This window comes from Callospermophilus lateralis, chromosome 1, assembly GCF_048772815.1.
Source record: "Callospermophilus lateralis isolate mCalLat2 chromosome 1, mCalLat2.hap1, whole genome shotgun sequence".
In the NCBI taxonomy this organism is placed as follows: Eukaryota; Metazoa; Chordata; class Mammalia; order Rodentia; family Sciuridae; genus Callospermophilus; species Callospermophilus lateralis.
Window position 1 is genome coordinate 177,304,846 of NC_135305.1, and position 15,573 is coordinate 177,320,418.

Genomic DNA, 15,573 nt, shown 5'->3' on the forward strand with positions numbered 1-15,573 from the left:
CCAGTTCATCTGCAGGCATGATGGTTTCCAGTTTGGGAGTGCTGGAGCTAGCCTGAAGCTCTTATTTAGAACTGGTAGAGAAAATTTCTTTCTTGTATGGACTTAAAAAAAAAAAAAAAAGTTGCTCAGCTCTATTCTATTGCTGAGGAGAAATACAAGCCAGGGGGATGATAGGATGCCAGGTTGAGGGTCTAGCAAAGAGGAGGAACTTGAGGTTTTGTTGTGGCAGGAAGCGGACATGCTAACAAAGTAAGAGGGTTTAATTTTTATTCATCAGTTTTCTAACTTGAGACAGTGCCCTCTGATGCTTCTATGTTGGACAGAAACTTGTACTTAAATTAATTCTTGGCTCAGCAGCCTGGTATTAGCAATTCGGCTAATTCAGCATCAGAAAACTCCAAAGGCAAGACATTGTCAGAGAGCCAGTAGCCGGTGGACCACCAGGCATAGAGATTGGAATGCCATTCCAGTTATTACCAAGAAACCCTCCAGAGAGGAAGCCAGCCATTGTGTGCCATCAGGCATCGCTGCCTCTGTGTGTCCAGTCTTTAGAGATTTTAGGATTAAGACACATCAGCAGATCAATGCATCTCTCCCCATTTCCAGGGCATGGCAAACCTAATCTGTTGGAGTGATAAGACACACTCAGATATGTAGATAAAGAGCACCTTCCCCCAAGGCATGTGTTGGTGACAATTTAATGAGGAAAGTGCCAAACCTGTCTTAATCTGTTCTCACAGTTTAGGGCTTCTTTTAGAGAACCACAAGGCCATCTTTACCTAGATTTTCAAATGGAATAAAGACCGCTTGTTGTTGAGTTCTATCATAAAAATGATACACAAGGGAGGAAAAGGTGTTAGATAAAATAATCATTTCATGACAGATTAGATCAGGAGCTAGTTTTAAATACATATTGACCAGGAGTTAACTTACCTTGGGACTGACTTTATTTTCTGTTATAATCTTTGCTTCATGAGTCTATTTACTTGATACTTTTTTTTTCCAGAACTGATGTTGTCTTTTTATTTTTTTCCAAATAGATGTGTATATGTGTATTGCTTTTAAACAAACTGCAGTGTTTTCTTCTAACCTTAGCTGACTTCTTTGTGAAAAAGAAGATGGAAGCTGAGTTAGAAAGAACAACTTAAATCTAAGAATTCAGATTATCCCCTGGACACCACCAGGTGTGTGGGCACCAAGCCGACTTGGCAGCAGCATCTTTTTTGGCTGCCAGGTGCCTTCAACATTAATATCCCTACTGTGTCCCCTACTGTGTCCTAAGAGAAGGTCTTAGGGGCCTCACCATTTATTAGAAACTGCCATTCATTGCCTGGCCAAGAAACACAATCACATAGAAGTGTTTTGCAAATTTTACAAATCCCAGACACACAAACAGTTTGGAAAAGCAATTTCCCTCTAAAAACAGCTCCTCCTCTGAAGGGAGCTGGTCTGGAAGCAGAGATCCTTACCTTATTGTGAAGGGGCAGCAGAGCATCCCCTGAAGTGCTCCTATGTGTGAAACAACATGGCCCTGTGGCTCTGCTGGTACCTGTCAGCCCTCCTTCCTGCTCAGCAGTGCCTGTGACTGGCTGAGTACCCTGAGCAGGTGCCCCCCACCCTGTTCCCAGGATGCACATATCTTAAAGGAGTAGGCCTGGTGTTCACCAGAGTCCTTCCAACTCTGACGTCTTCAGTTATTTCAGAACCACAGAGAACAATTGCCAGAAAGATCAATAGCCACATAGCCTTGCCTATTGCTAGAGTCTTGGCCACCATCTTTGTGGTTCAGGGAGCTATGGCCAGTAGTTCCTTTTGAACAGCCTTGTTGGAGTCGGTCTTTTAGCTTCTGGCCTGATTTTCCTGACTGTAAGTCCCTATGGCCATGAGGGGAATTAAAGACTTCAGAAGGAGTTAATAGGATTGTGTTCTGAAAATGATGGCATTTTCAGAAATGCAGATAATGAAAATTCAAAGGCCAAGTCAGTCTCCTCTTTGAATGGGCCCAGCAAGGTAAAAAATCAACCTTAGGAAAGAGCAGTGAGTGCATCTGCAGAGCCACAGACAGAGGAAGATGGGAAATTCCAAATCATACCTTGCAGACTGAACCAGCCCCACACATGGGGGTGAGTGCTATTGTGCACAGTTAAAAGAGGAATAAATAGAATGTTTAAATAGTTTGCAACGGGACATGTGGAAGCTTCTGGTTCCATTTGACACCAGTAACACCTTTGAAATTTTTTATTTTTTGCAGTGCTAGGGATCAAACCCAGGGCTTCACACACACTAGACAAGTGTTCTGCTGAGCTACATCCCTAGCCCTGCCATTAACATCTTTCTTCTAACCTGAAACTTGCCGGGTGATGACATACTTCATTCAGCCTCGCACCCCCACCCCCAAACAGTTAAAACTCCAAAATGTACGTGACTGTCTTATTAGGGGCCACAAGTCATGACTAGAAGCAGTGCACTGATGAGGAAAGGTTATCAATACAGCATTTTTAGAAACCAGCCCCCTTTGGTCCAGGATACAGACCTGGGAAGCCAGTCAGCAGAGGGGCTAAAGGAGCCCCGTGCCCCTGTCAGTTACAAAGAAGAGCTGTCATTGAACTGAGGTGGGTCCACAGGAGCATTTGTGGTCTACCTCCAGAGCAGCAGGGCTGTCCTGGGAGAACAGTCTGGCCACGGTTGGGGGTTCTGCTGGTGGGCATGTAGCAGTCGGATCTTGTCCGGATGCTTTGTTCTCACTTCCACGTGTTGTGCCTTGCAGATACTGGGTTACTTTGACTATGCTTTCACAGCCATCTTTACTGTTGAAATCCTGTTAAAGGTAACGGCTTTTTCATTGATTCTCATTACTCTAAAGCAGCCATAGAATAATAGTTGCCATTCTTTGTTTACCTTCCAGATGCTAGGTTATGCAGATTATGTCTTCACTGGTACTTTTGCATTTGAGATCATTTTGAAGGTAACAGGCTACCCAGCAGTGTGTTTGAGGGCCTACTCCTGTGTTTGAGACACAGGAAAGAAGCGTGAAGTGCTTTTGACTTTACTTATTTTTTTATTTTTTGTCTTCTGTGGCCACACTAAACTTTTTCCCCCCCTTTAACCAAAAGATTTTTTTCTGTGACCATTCCAACTTATTTTTTGGTGTTGTTTCCTTTTTAATCTTTGAGTGCATGTAGGAGCTACTTTGGCTTCACAGTATAGTTACTAGGGAATTATATTTTGCTTCTTTAAAACAAAATCCTCTGAAATGAGTCCACTGATAACAGACATAGCACTCTGTGAACTTTCTTCTACCCTTCCTGACATCAGAGTCAGAGGAAAAACATTGATCCTATGAAGGGAATGTGTGTCTCCTCATTTCCCTGACTGCACTATTCTCTCCGTGGCCTGAAATAGTAACATACTATTTTCTTGCAACAAGATTTGCAAGATAACTTGGGTCTACCTGTGTTAAGATATTTACTCTCTGATTTAATGGATGGGCTTACATTTACACAAACAAAAGGAGCACCCTTCAGATAGGGCAACCTAAATGTAGTGCCCATGCATGAGCTAACGGTTGCCGTTGCTGCATGTGATTTGTGTACTGAATGTGGAAGCTGCCCCATGGGAGCAGCTCATTCCTACCTGCTCAGAAGTCCAGAGACCAACAGCACAGAGCTAAGAACCTTCAGGAGTGGGTCCCTGTGGCTCTTGGAGAACAGGGCCATGAGAACTGTTGGAGTAACCATCTCCTAGTAGGAAGAAGCTGAGAAGTGAAGATTTTAAACCACAGTTTTCTTTGAACTATTTTGAGGTTTTTATGTGTGCATCTCAGGGAAAAAAAAAATTATTTTATATTGGACTGCTGTGGAACTTGGGCTCTTCACAAAATCTTCTATAAAGGAAACCTCAAATAACATGACCAGGGAATGGCTTCTTTGTGGTTATTGTTAATGAAAAATTAGCTCAAAACCAACAACCAACCAATATCTGTTTAAATTCTTTGTTTCAAATCTTACGAAATTTGAGTTCAGCCTGGTTAATTGAGGTTTTGTTTGATTTTCCACCTTTTCAAGTTGTTAAGTATAGTTATTCTTGGGCTTTGGGGAAATGAGATCCTGGGTTACTTAAAAGGGAGAAAAATGATAGCTGGTTTTAAATTTCCATAGTTTTGCCTCAGTGATTTAAATCATTTAAGTTGTTCTTCATTTTGAAGGTATTTTAGAGAATAGAAACTAAAACAAGAAGCATTCAGAAAATGGAGGTGGACCCAAAATTATCTGACATCTGAAGTACTGGTTCCTGATGGCCTTGGCCATTTGGAAGGTTTTTTATTTGGTTAACTGATTGCAATTGCCATTTTGTAGGTCAAAGGTTTGAATATTGGCAATTTAATCAAGTTAGAGCTGATAATCTCTCAACTCTGCCTCTCCTTGACTGTATATTCCGGAGCCTGTTCCCCACCTTTGTTTGGTTTTATCTTTTAAATGAATAGTGAACTCTCTAGAGTTATTTTTTCTCTGGGGAACTGTTCCCGTTGCCTGTAGAAAACCTCCCTGGAGTACCCTTAGTATATACTCCGGGAGTGCACAGCAAGTGACAAAAAATGACATTGACACAGGTGTGATGTCCCATGATAGCTTCCTTGCCACACCTGGTACATGTAGAACAGTTAGGATTGGCAGTGCCCTTTGAAACAGGTAGCTCATTAAAGACCACTAGAGGCAATGATATGGGACCAGCAAGGACAAAGGATGGAAGTTTCTACACAGCTAGAGCCTGTGAGTGCTGGACTCCTGTGCTTTCTCTAGCCTCCACGAGGAAGGCCGAACTGTAACAATGTAGGCTCCACTTGAACCTCTGGGAGGTTAGACCAGCACTTGGCGGGGAGGCCAAGTGGTCTGAGCAGTGGTGACAAAGTCACATGGCATCTCTTCCAAGATAGGCTCTTTGTAGACATGCCAACAATGTGTTTATGTGTGAAATCGGTGCTTGTAATCAAGTCTAAGTTGGTCACTTTTAAAATGGGTTGGAAGTCAGCTGTCCCTTTTCCATTTTTGTTTGAATACATTGTTTGTGGTCTTTCAGTCCCGCTGGTGTACATTTTTGGACTTCCTAATGTGTACTTGTTAATAAAGTCATGCTTTCCTAGAGATTTTGTGAAGAGCACAGGTTGCTTTGCCTCTGGAGAGAAGAAGGAAAAAAAAGAAAACAGTAAATGACCCATGATTCTGCTTATAGATGACAACTTTTGGAGCTTTCCTGCACAAAGGGGCTTTCTGCAGGAACTACTTCAATTTGCTGGATATGCTGGTTGTTGGGGTATCTCTGGTGTCATTTGGGATTCAGTAAGTATTCTGGGGTGTGTGTGTGTGTTTGTACCCAACACCTTTGGCAAGATGGTTTATAGGAATTTTAATATGACTCATGAGGACTAGCATCATTTTAATTAACTTATTTACTTAGCCAGGATTGCTTAATTTGTCCCCATGCCAGAAAGCACTGGGGCAATTCATATTTTCCTGTGTTTCTTTTTTAGTTTTTATTCTCACTGCTAGATTGGATTTATAGGTTTATTACTCCCTGTGAAATTCTTTTAGCAGTGAGTGAAAGAAATCTTGGGGAGGGAGGAAGCTAGGTTCTAGTCCTGGTTCCTCCAGGGTTTGCTTCCAGGCCTGAAAGCATCCTTTTGGGATCTTGATTCCCCATTCCTACAGGAGGGGCTGGGAACAAGGGCCCTCTCCTGGCTCCTTCCACTCTAAATGTGATTTCTTGGGCATCTGGGATGCAGCAGCTGCTATGACCTTGCTTTTTGGCTTCAAGTTTTTCATATAGGATGGAGATGGCTGCAGCTCCTGCCGCTCCCTCCTGAGCCTATGTTCCAGTCACTCCCAACCTTTTCCAATGCTGCAAATGTATTCTCTCCAGTAGGGCCTTTGAATGTGCTGCTTGCTCAGCCTGGAGCCCTTCCCTTCTGTTAGCTAATTCCTGTTCCTCCTTTGGGACTCAACCTGGCTATCACTTCCCTGGGAGGCCTTTGCAGGCTACCCCTAAGGCTGTGCACACTGCATTTTATCCCACTGGGGCACATGCCACTCAGGGTTTTGATTGCCCATCTCTCCTACCAGACTTAACTCTTAAAGGCCAGAGAAGCCCCAGTACCAAAGCACTGCATCCTAAAATCCAAGAACTATCTAGTGTTTGCATTGAGAAGAACAAAGCAAGTTTGTATGATGCATCTAGTTGCATCTCTGCCAAGATCAGTCATGTGCCTGAGGCAGGGCCTCTGTGAGTACCCTTGGGCTCAGCTCAGAATGCATTGGATGTGCTGGAAGGAGACCAGTCTTGGAGAGAGATCAGCTCAGCTTCCATGGATCCCAAGCAGGTTGTGTACTGGTATTAAAGAGATGAAGATCAAGTGAAATAAGTAATCTCAAAATATTGTATCCATTAATACTTCCTTGTTGGTTTACCTCTGCTCCTCCTCAGATCCAGTGCCATCTCCGTCGTGAAGATTCTGAGGGTCTTAAGGGTCCTGAGGCCCCTTAGAGCAATCAACAGAGCAAAAGGTCTTAAGGTACCGATTCCTCTCCTTCTAGCAGGGCTGGCTGCAGTTACTGACTTTTCTGGGTCAGAGCTGAGCTGAGGGGCTTTTCCCAACAATTAAAAACACCTTTGTGGAGACTGATGGCATTACTGTTTATTTGAGATCTTTTTCTTTATGATTACTATTCATTTTATTACTTTTTTCATTCAGTAATAGTTCTTTTTGTTCATTTTAGTCTTTACTCTCATGCAGATTATGCAAAAAGCTAAAGAGTTTGCATTTTCCTAAGTCCTTTGGGGGCAGGAGGACATTGTCGCACCTGTATGCCAGGAAAAGCTATACCCCCTAGCATTTCTTTTTAATTAAACCACCTTCTTTGTAAGTGAGCCCCTCTTTGGTTTCCTCCATGGGGGTCACAATGCAGTGTGGGATCTCCTGCAGATAACCTGAAAAAACAAATACTAGGGACTGCAGAGTCAGGAAATCACATGAAAAATGCACATATAGAAGCCCCGGACTGGTGTTAGCTCACTAATGCTAAAGTAATGAAGGAAATGACACCCCTGCATCCCCTCCCCGCTCTTGTCTCCCCAGCACGTGGTCCAGTGCGTTTTTGTGGCCATCCGGACAATTGGAAACATCATGATTGTCACCACCCTCCTCCAGTTCATGTTTGCCTGCATTGGGGTGCAGTTATTCAAGGTAGAGGGGTGCACTTCACGTGTAGCCAGGTGATGCTTTGAGAAGGAGCCCGTGCCTGACTGTCATCTGTCTGTTTTGTACTCAGGGGAAGTTCTATCGCTGCACAGATGAAGCCAAAAGTAATCCTGAAGAATGCAGGTGAGTGTCTTGGGAGCAGAGTCATTTTAGGAATTTCCAAGGAATACAAGAGGCCTGTGTGCTCAGCTCATGGCTGGATATTTGGTGTTTTTTAAAATTTTATTTATTTTGTGTAGTTCATTTGATTTCAAAATTGAGGTGAGATTCATCTAACATAAAATCAGTTCAAAGTGTGCAGCTGTGTCAGTGCAGTCAAGCGGTTGTGTCTTGTTCCAAAATTTGATTATTCTAAAGGAATGGGTTGCTGGATCTTGCTATTTGGTTTAGAACTTACAAACTAAGGCTTCAAAATAATGATTATGAGATGCCCCAAGTAACTCTACTTACATCCCTGTGGATAATGTTGCTCCCAAATAAAGACATGCAGCCCGACTCCCTGGTGTTTGAAAGCTGACTACCCTCTTCTGGTAGATTTTCCAAACTTCTTCTCTCCTTGTTCCTGTCAACCACGTTTTTGACCATAATTCCATTCACAAGAACTGGCAGAGGAGAGAGAAAGTAAAAATATTTATGCTTCCTATCCCAAGGTGGCCATTGAATATGAAGGCAGGCATGGAGACCCTTGCTCAGAGATTGGGGCTGAGCAGAATCTGTGTGTTCCCATTCTTCAGAGACCTGACCAACTGAGGTCTGGCTGCCCACATTGCTGATGTTGGTTAGGGGCTTCCTTTACACAGAAGTTGTAGTCACAGAGCACCAGTTGCAATTTTTTTTTTTTAAAAAAAGGTTTATTTCTGCTATCAAAGAACAGAATCATGACAGTGTAATTTAACAATTCTAATTGGCTTCATTTTAAGTTTTAAAATCAGGTAACACTTCATTCCATAAAAAAGAATCAGTTTTCCTATGAGCCAAGCACTCATCAAAAATAATTTGATGATGTTAACATCAGATTATTTATTTTGCTTACACAAAATAAAGACAAGGGAACTTCATTATTTTGCCAGTTGAGAATGGCTGTTCTCCTTCCAATCCAGATTTCTCTTGGAGGACCAGATGTGTCAGCTTGGTTTGATTGACTCCATGTTTTGTTTTTTTTCCCCCTGGAATATTGTCTCTGTTGAAAAACTGGCTTCACAAAGAAGGTAGCAGCAGGAAAATTTCAGAATCCAAAGCTTAAAAATAAGTCTTGGGCAGTGTGGGGTTATTTTCTGTCTCTAGTGGGGAATCATCTGGTGTCCGAGCCTGGGGACAGAGGCAAAGTCCCCAGCTGCCCATCTAGGAGATGTCACTCTCAGTAGCATCTGGTGTCCTGACCTGTGCTTGCCCAGGATGACAGTGGGTAAGGAGCAGGTCACAGGGGCCCCCTGACTCTCTGGGAGACAGAGCTCTTCCTGGGCAGACCCCGGGGCTAAGGGTCAGTGGCCAGGGGAGAATCAATGACTGGCCCTGCCTGGGGTCCCTGAGGTCCTGGGGCAGGGATGCAGGAGGCAGCCAGTGTCACAAGACATCCCTGACCCCAGCCAGGCCGGGCGCCTGGCTAAGCAAGGAGAAAGACGGTGTCCCTCCTCAGGGTCTGGCCCCTGCGCTTGTCTCACTTCCTCCCTGGCACCTCCTGGAAGGGGAGGAAGTGACACCCAGGGGAAGGCCGGGAAGTGAGGCCACCATCACATTCAAGTTCAGGGTGTAACAGCTCAGGCTGCCTCCCAACAGGCCCCATACTCGGCTCCCCTTCATGGGCCACATCCCTTCTAAGAGTCACGCCCTGCCCTTTATAGGCACAAGGACCCAGAAGTTCCAGGGACCGTCCATGTTTAGGCCCTCAGATCTGGAAGTTCCTCAGGCGCACGTACATGTTTAAGCCCCAGGATCCGGAAGTTCGATGGGTGCACGTTCATATTTAGGCCCCCGGATCTGGAAGTTCCTCGGGCGCACATCCATATTTAGGCTGTAGCATCTGGAAATTCCTCGGGCGCACATCCATATTTAGGCCCACGGATGCGGAGGTTCCTCGGGTGCACATCCATGTTTAAGCCTCCAGGTCCGGAAGTTCCTCAGGCATCCATGTTTAGGCTCTGGGATCCAGAAATGCCTCAGGCGTCCATGTTTAGGCTCCCGGATCTGGAAGTTCCTCAGGTGCACATCCATCTTTGGGCTCTCGGATCCGGAAGTTCCTCAGTCCTCCATGTTTAGGCACCTGGATCCGGAAGTTCCTCGGTTGCACATCCATATTTAGGCTCTAGGATCCGGAAGTTCCTTTGGTGCATGTCCATGTTGAGACTCCAGGATTCGGAAGTTCCTCAGGCGTCCATGTTTAGGCCGTAGCATCCAGAAGTTCCTCAGGCGCACGTCCATGTTTAAGCCCCTGGATCCGGAAGCGCTTCAGGTGTCCATGTTTAGGCCCCCAGATCCGGAAGCTCCTCGGGTGCACGTTCATGTTTAGGACCCTGGATCCGGAAGTTCCTCAGCCACTCGTCCATGTTTAAGCCACAGGATCCAGAAGTTTGTCAGATACACGTCCATGTTTAGGCCCCTGAATCCATAAGTTCCTCAGGTGCACGTCCATGTTTAAGCCCCCGAGTCCAGAAGTTCCTCAGGCATCCATGTTGAGGCTCTAGGATCCAGAAGTGCCTCAGGTGTCCATGTTTAGACTCCCAGGTCCGGAAGTTCCTTAGGTGTGCGTCCATGTTTAGGCTGTAGGATCCAGAAGTTCCTCAGTCCTTCATGTTTAGGCTGCAGCATCCGGAAGTTTCTCAGGCACACATCCATTTAAGCCCCAGGATCCGGAAGTTCCTTGGGTGCACGTCCATGTTTAAGCCCCCAGGTCCGGAAGTTCTTCAGGCATCCATGTTTAGGCTCTGGGATCCAGAAGTGCTTCAGGTGTCTATGTTTAGGCCCCAGGATCGGGAATGCCTCAGGCATCCATGTTTAGAACCTCAGAAGTTCCTCAGTCACACATCCGTGTTTAAGCCCCGGGATCCGGAAGTTCCTCAGGTACACATCCATGTTTAAGCCCCTGGATCCGGAAGTTCCTCAGGTGCACATTTAGGCCCCCGGATCTGGAAGTTCCTCAGGCGGACGTCTATGTTTTAACCCTGGAACGGGAAGTTCATCAGGCGCACATCCATGTTTAGGCTCTAGGATCCAGAAATGCCTTAGGCATCCATGTTTGGCCCTCAGATCTCCACCAGTTGCAATTTAACTATGACTGTGCCGCTCTAGAGGCACCAGCACCCAGGTTGTGGGGTGCAGAGTGCCCCTGAAACTGAGTCCACAGCAACAGTGAGGAGACACCATCTCTTCCTTCTCAAAGCCTCTGCTTCCTCACCTGTAGCATAACGATAACAGACTTATCTCTTGAGTTCCTTCCAGAAGGAAAGTTCTGTGAGAAACATCATATGCCCAAAACTATGGATTTGTTGGGGGAAAAATTGGGAATGCCATTAGTAATAAAAGAAAGAGATTACATGTAAACTAAAGTGCAGAGAGAAATATACCTGGGGGCTGGGGTTGTAGCTCGATGGTAGAGCACTTGCCTGGCACAGTGAGACTCTTTGTTCCATCCTCGGCACCATTTAAAAATAAATCAAAAAAATAAAGGTATTGAGTTCGTCTACAACTATAAATATATTTTTTTTAAAAAAAGAGTTTACTTGGGCTTGTTTCCCAGAGCTTACAAAATTCTCTATGAACAAAGCTTTGATTCTTAAGCATATACTCTATTTTCTATGAGAAACATTTACCCATCGTGTGGTTTTCATCTGTTAAAAAAAAAAAAAACACACTGGGAGTCTGCCTAACTGCTTTGGAGGATGCACGTTGCAGTTATTCAACAATTGTTCAAACTGTGGACTAGATTAAATGCAGGGAGTGTGCAGGAGAGACTCTACTTGTGCTATGCTCAGGTGAGGCTGGGTGTGACAGGCCTAGAAGAAAGTCTGGGGCTGAATGGCTGATTTAAAATTATTTCTACCCATCTTGTGTAAAACCAGGACAAATCCTGTTTCTTTTCCTCTCTAGGGGACTTTTTATCCTTTACAAGGATGGGGATGTGGATAGCCCTGTGGTCCGCGAGAGGATCTGGCAAAATAGCGATTTCAACTTTGACAATGTTCTTTCTGCTATGATGGCGCTCTTCACTGTCTCCACTTTTGAGGGTTGGCCTGCGTGAGTATAGAAAATGTGCAGTCTTCCAGATGAGGCTCCTGCTTGCTCCTCTGGGGGCCTCTGAGCTGAGTCCTCTCCAAGAGTGAGTCTCATTTCCATTGTTCACAGTCACAGGCCTGTCCCGTGACTCTCTTTGGGGCATTGATCATCCTTCCTGGCCCACGGAGCTCTGCTCTCTGATTAGTCAAATGGCTAACATCTGTTGCCTGCTAACAGAACTCTCAAATTGGTAGCAGAGATGGTATAGGTCCTGGGCAGCATTGCTGGATGGGACCAGGGGGTTCTGAGAGGCATGTGTGTGCCAATCCCCGTTGGTAACCATTTCAGTAAAGGTGCCATTCTGTTGTTCCTAATAAGGGTCTTGAAAGTGTCCCAACCTGTTCGCTCATTCTGATTCGTAGAGTCTAACATGTGCCAGGTGTAGATGGTTTCCATCATGCCTTTTCTGTCATTAAGGCACTTGCTGGCTCATTCACTAAATGTGCTTTTGAAATCAGCTCTATTCAACAAGCTGTGCCAGGCACTGTGGAAGTAAAACCGTGGGCAAGGCATTATTCCCTCCTTCAAAGCACAGATCCAATAAGGGTGTCAGGGTCAAACCAGGCAGGAGCTCTGGTATGTCCTCAATATACAGAATATGGTCCTGGAGGATGGCTAGGATTCAGGTGGGAAAAGTCAGACCACAAAGAAGGAAGAAGGTGGCAAGCAAATGGGAGAGTCTCTTTGTACCTCGGTTGCCCTCTGATGCCCCATCCCCAGAGCAGCCACAGCAGGTGGGCAGGCTGACCCCCACAGGTTGGCAGAGCTCTCAGGATACAAGTGAAAGGCACAGATTATCAGAAGCTTCTGGGAGATCAAGGGATGTTTGGGTGGGGTTTGCTCGTTAGAAAATTGGTCCATTGAGAAAAGAGGCATGGAATAAGGTGGTCACTCTGAACAGGTGGTGGCCATAGTGTCAGGTTTAGGATGCTGTGCTTTAGCACTCAGAGGAACTGAGCTCACCTCCTGACTCTGTCCCTGAGAAGTGTGACCTTGGGTGCTTGAATTGCTCTCTGAACATCCATAAAATTGTGGTGACAGCAATGTTAGTCTTTCCAGGTGCAAAGATGAAAGGAGAGGATGTAGGAGTGTTGGGCACCATGGGTATGTGCATCTGTATTGGGGGATCAGCTGAAGTCAGAGTGTACATTTCCTACTCCCATTAAGAGTTCTGCTTGATGTATACTTATGTGTTGTGCATATTTTGTTTGAGGAACTCCCCCTCAGTTCTTTGGAAATGCTTGGGTCAGATACTTATTGTCTTTGCCAGCTATGTAGTTTTCGGTTCCTCCGGTATGTTACATGATGTTCGTTCTCTCTCCTCTGTGAATAGAAAGGAGTGTTACTTGTGAAATCTTTTCATTTTCAGTCCTCAGAATAATTTCTACATGATTATATTGTAGGTTCCTCTCCTCTGGGTGTCAGCTTCAGGGCCTGAGGCGAGGAGGGGCCTCAGAGACCTGGTTGTATCCAGAGGCCTTGTTGGGTGGCACCCTGTGAGGAGATGAGAAACAGTGCCCACAGGAGTTCAGAAGAACTCTGGGGACATCTTGGGGGAGGCCGTGGGCTGGGCCACTTGGGCGGAGTGGGATTGGGAGGTCCTTACTTGGTTTTTCTGCTCTCCAGGTTGCTGTATAAAGCCATTGACTCAAATGGAGAGAATGTTGGGCCAGTCTACAACTACCGAGTGGAGATCTCCATCTTCTTCATCATCTACATCATCATTGTCGCCTTCTTCATGATGAACATCTTTGTGGGCTTTGTCATCGTAACATTTCAGGAGCAGGGAGAAAAAGAGTATAAGAACTGTGAGCTGGACAAAAATCAGGTTAAAGTCACACACTGTGCTTTTGTCCCTCGAACAAGAGCTGAACATCTCTTTTACCACCCTGTACTCAGAGAAGGGTACCCCTGGGCTCAGCCCTATTCAGAGCGCACTCTCAGCCAGTTTGAGTCATGCCTGCCGAGTTAGGCTTCCATATACAAAGTAGTTTTCATGATTGTAAAACCCATTTACAGTTGCCTTAGTGAGAAATCAGAGAACACGCAGGCCACCTTCCACGGTCATGGCCCAGGAATGGAGGCACAGAATCTTATAGGGCCTTGTGGCCTGAGGTCAGTATATACCCATTTGAGTTTCCAGTCTCTACCAGGAGACTCTTTAGTATCTGCTTAGGCCAGACTTTCTTTACCATGGCACTATGATATTTTAGGCTGCATAATTCTTGTTGGTGCTTTCCGGGCACTGTAGGATGTTTAGCAGCATCCCCAGCTTCTACCTACTAGATGCCAGTAGCATCTCCATCCTCCAGTAGTGAAAGCAAAACATTCCTGGTCATTGCCAGATGTCTCCTGGGGAGCAGATTTGTCCCTGAGGAGGAAAACCCCTCTAACACCAGAAGAGAAGTCAAAAGTTTTAAACTGGAGATTAAGGTTTGAGTGGCATCCTTATTTCTTTATCTAGCACTTCGTTTTAACCAATCTGATAGAAATAGGAGCCTCTGGCTCTGCATGGTGCCTTGAGGCAGCCAGGAGTCCTATGCTCTGGCCCTGCCTGCCTGCACCTGCTTTGTGACGTTGGTGCATCTCTGCTCTCCCATCTCTGAGGGCATTAAGGAATCACCCCTTAGAGGTTCCTTTGAACCCTAAAAAAAAAAAAAAAAAAAGTGTGAGATGAGAGCCTGTTCTGGGAGTTTCCCTAGTCCTCGTCCTCTTTTGGTAGCATTTCTGCTTTGGTGATGAAATAGTAAGCAAGAATGATCCAGCAGCCTGGGATTTCAGGCTGTAGCTATGCCCATTATAGAAATGTGAGGATATTCTGACTTGGTTTGTAGGAGAACTTTCCTTCGGGTTGTCAGGGTGTCCTTGCAGATCCCACACCGTATAGTCTGAGGGAGCCTGGCCTAGCCCTGTACCCACTCATCGCTCCAAGAAAGATGAGGGCAGGGCCAGGGCTGTGGATGGGCACCTGAGGTTCTAAACAAGCTTAAATTGGGTCCCTAGTGTCAGTATGTGAGGTTGGAATGGTACCAAGTCCCATACACAGGGAGCCTGCCTGTATCCAGAGTCAAAGCAGGAGAGTAGGTGCAGAGCCAGGGCCTCTGGTCTGAGGCTGGAGGCTGGGGCTGGAGGCTCTCTCTGGACTTGATGCAGAGGGTGGACCAGTCTTTGTCCCTAGAGCGAGTAGGAAGGATAGGTCTCTGGGTAGACACAAACTTAGTTTAATCCAGCCATCAATACCAACCATATCCTGGAGATTCTAAATCCCTGGAGCTCCCAGATAGACGCATGGACAGCTCACCATGAGTCACACATTCTGACTCCTGAGAGGTGTCTTTATGTGGGTCCATCTGAGCAGCCGAGTGCTGCCATTCTCAGGGACTAAGTCAGCCCCTCTGGCTCTTGATGAGCTTGTGCCTGTGGGTGTTTGGCTTCCTGTCCCCAAGGACAGCTCAGCAAAGGACCTGGCCCAACAGTGGAAGGGAAAGGCAGTGATGAGGCCTGGACCAAGTCTGCTGTCTCGTGCTCACACTGCATGTCCTCAGCATAAAAAGCAAAAGTTCAGAATTGGTTTTTTTCATAAGCAAAATGGGGGCTCTGCTTACCTCCTATGATGCAATGGTAGCGCTGGAGGCTGAGACCTTGGTGGTGCTGTGGCAGGAAGGGTGGTGGCTTCTAGTTATGTTCTAGTTAGGAGGCTAGAGTGAACTCTTGCAGAGCAGATGACCACTGTGGCTCCTTCCCTGAAAGTGCTCAGAACCTCTTCTTTGCCCTTTTCTGCCGTTGCAGCGTCAGTGTGTTGAATACGCCTTGAAAGCACGTCCCTTGCGGAGATACATCCCCAAAAACCCCTACCAGTACAAGTTCTGGTACGTGGTGAACTCTTCGCCTTTCGAATACATGATGTTTGTCCTCATCATGCTCAACACACTCTGCTTGGCCATGCAGGTAAAAATGGAGACAGCTGTGGGGACCAAGTCTGGGCATTCTGCACAGCCCTGTACCCCAGATTCTCAGGGTGGAGTGCTGCCCCCTCACAAGAGGATGGGTTT

The 15,573-nt window shown here is 45.9% G+C and overlaps 1 protein-coding gene across 4 annotated transcripts in view; it reads left to right on the forward strand.

Annotated features, from left to right (window-relative positions):
* Window positions 1-15,573, forward strand: part of Cacna1d (calcium voltage-gated channel subunit alpha1 D) — a 324,259-nt gene that overhangs the window by 255,723 nt on the left and 52,963 nt on the right. For all 4 annotated transcript variants that reach the window (XM_076837232.1, XM_076837374.1, XM_076837154.1 and 1 more), the window contains 8 exons: window positions 2,768-2,827; window positions 5,230-5,336; window positions 6,478-6,565; window positions 7,130-7,237; window positions 7,323-7,375; window positions 11,336-11,482; window positions 13,148-13,349; window positions 15,311-15,469. In XM_076837232.1, coding sequence (XP_076693347.1) covers window positions 2,768-2,827; window positions 5,230-5,336; window positions 6,478-6,565; window positions 7,130-7,237; window positions 7,323-7,375; window positions 11,336-11,482; window positions 13,148-13,349; window positions 15,311-15,469 — 924 coding nt within the window. The remainder of the gene's footprint in view (window positions 1-2,767; window positions 2,828-5,229; window positions 5,337-6,477; window positions 6,566-7,129; window positions 7,238-7,322; window positions 7,376-11,335; window positions 11,483-13,147; window positions 13,350-15,310; window positions 15,470-15,573) is intronic.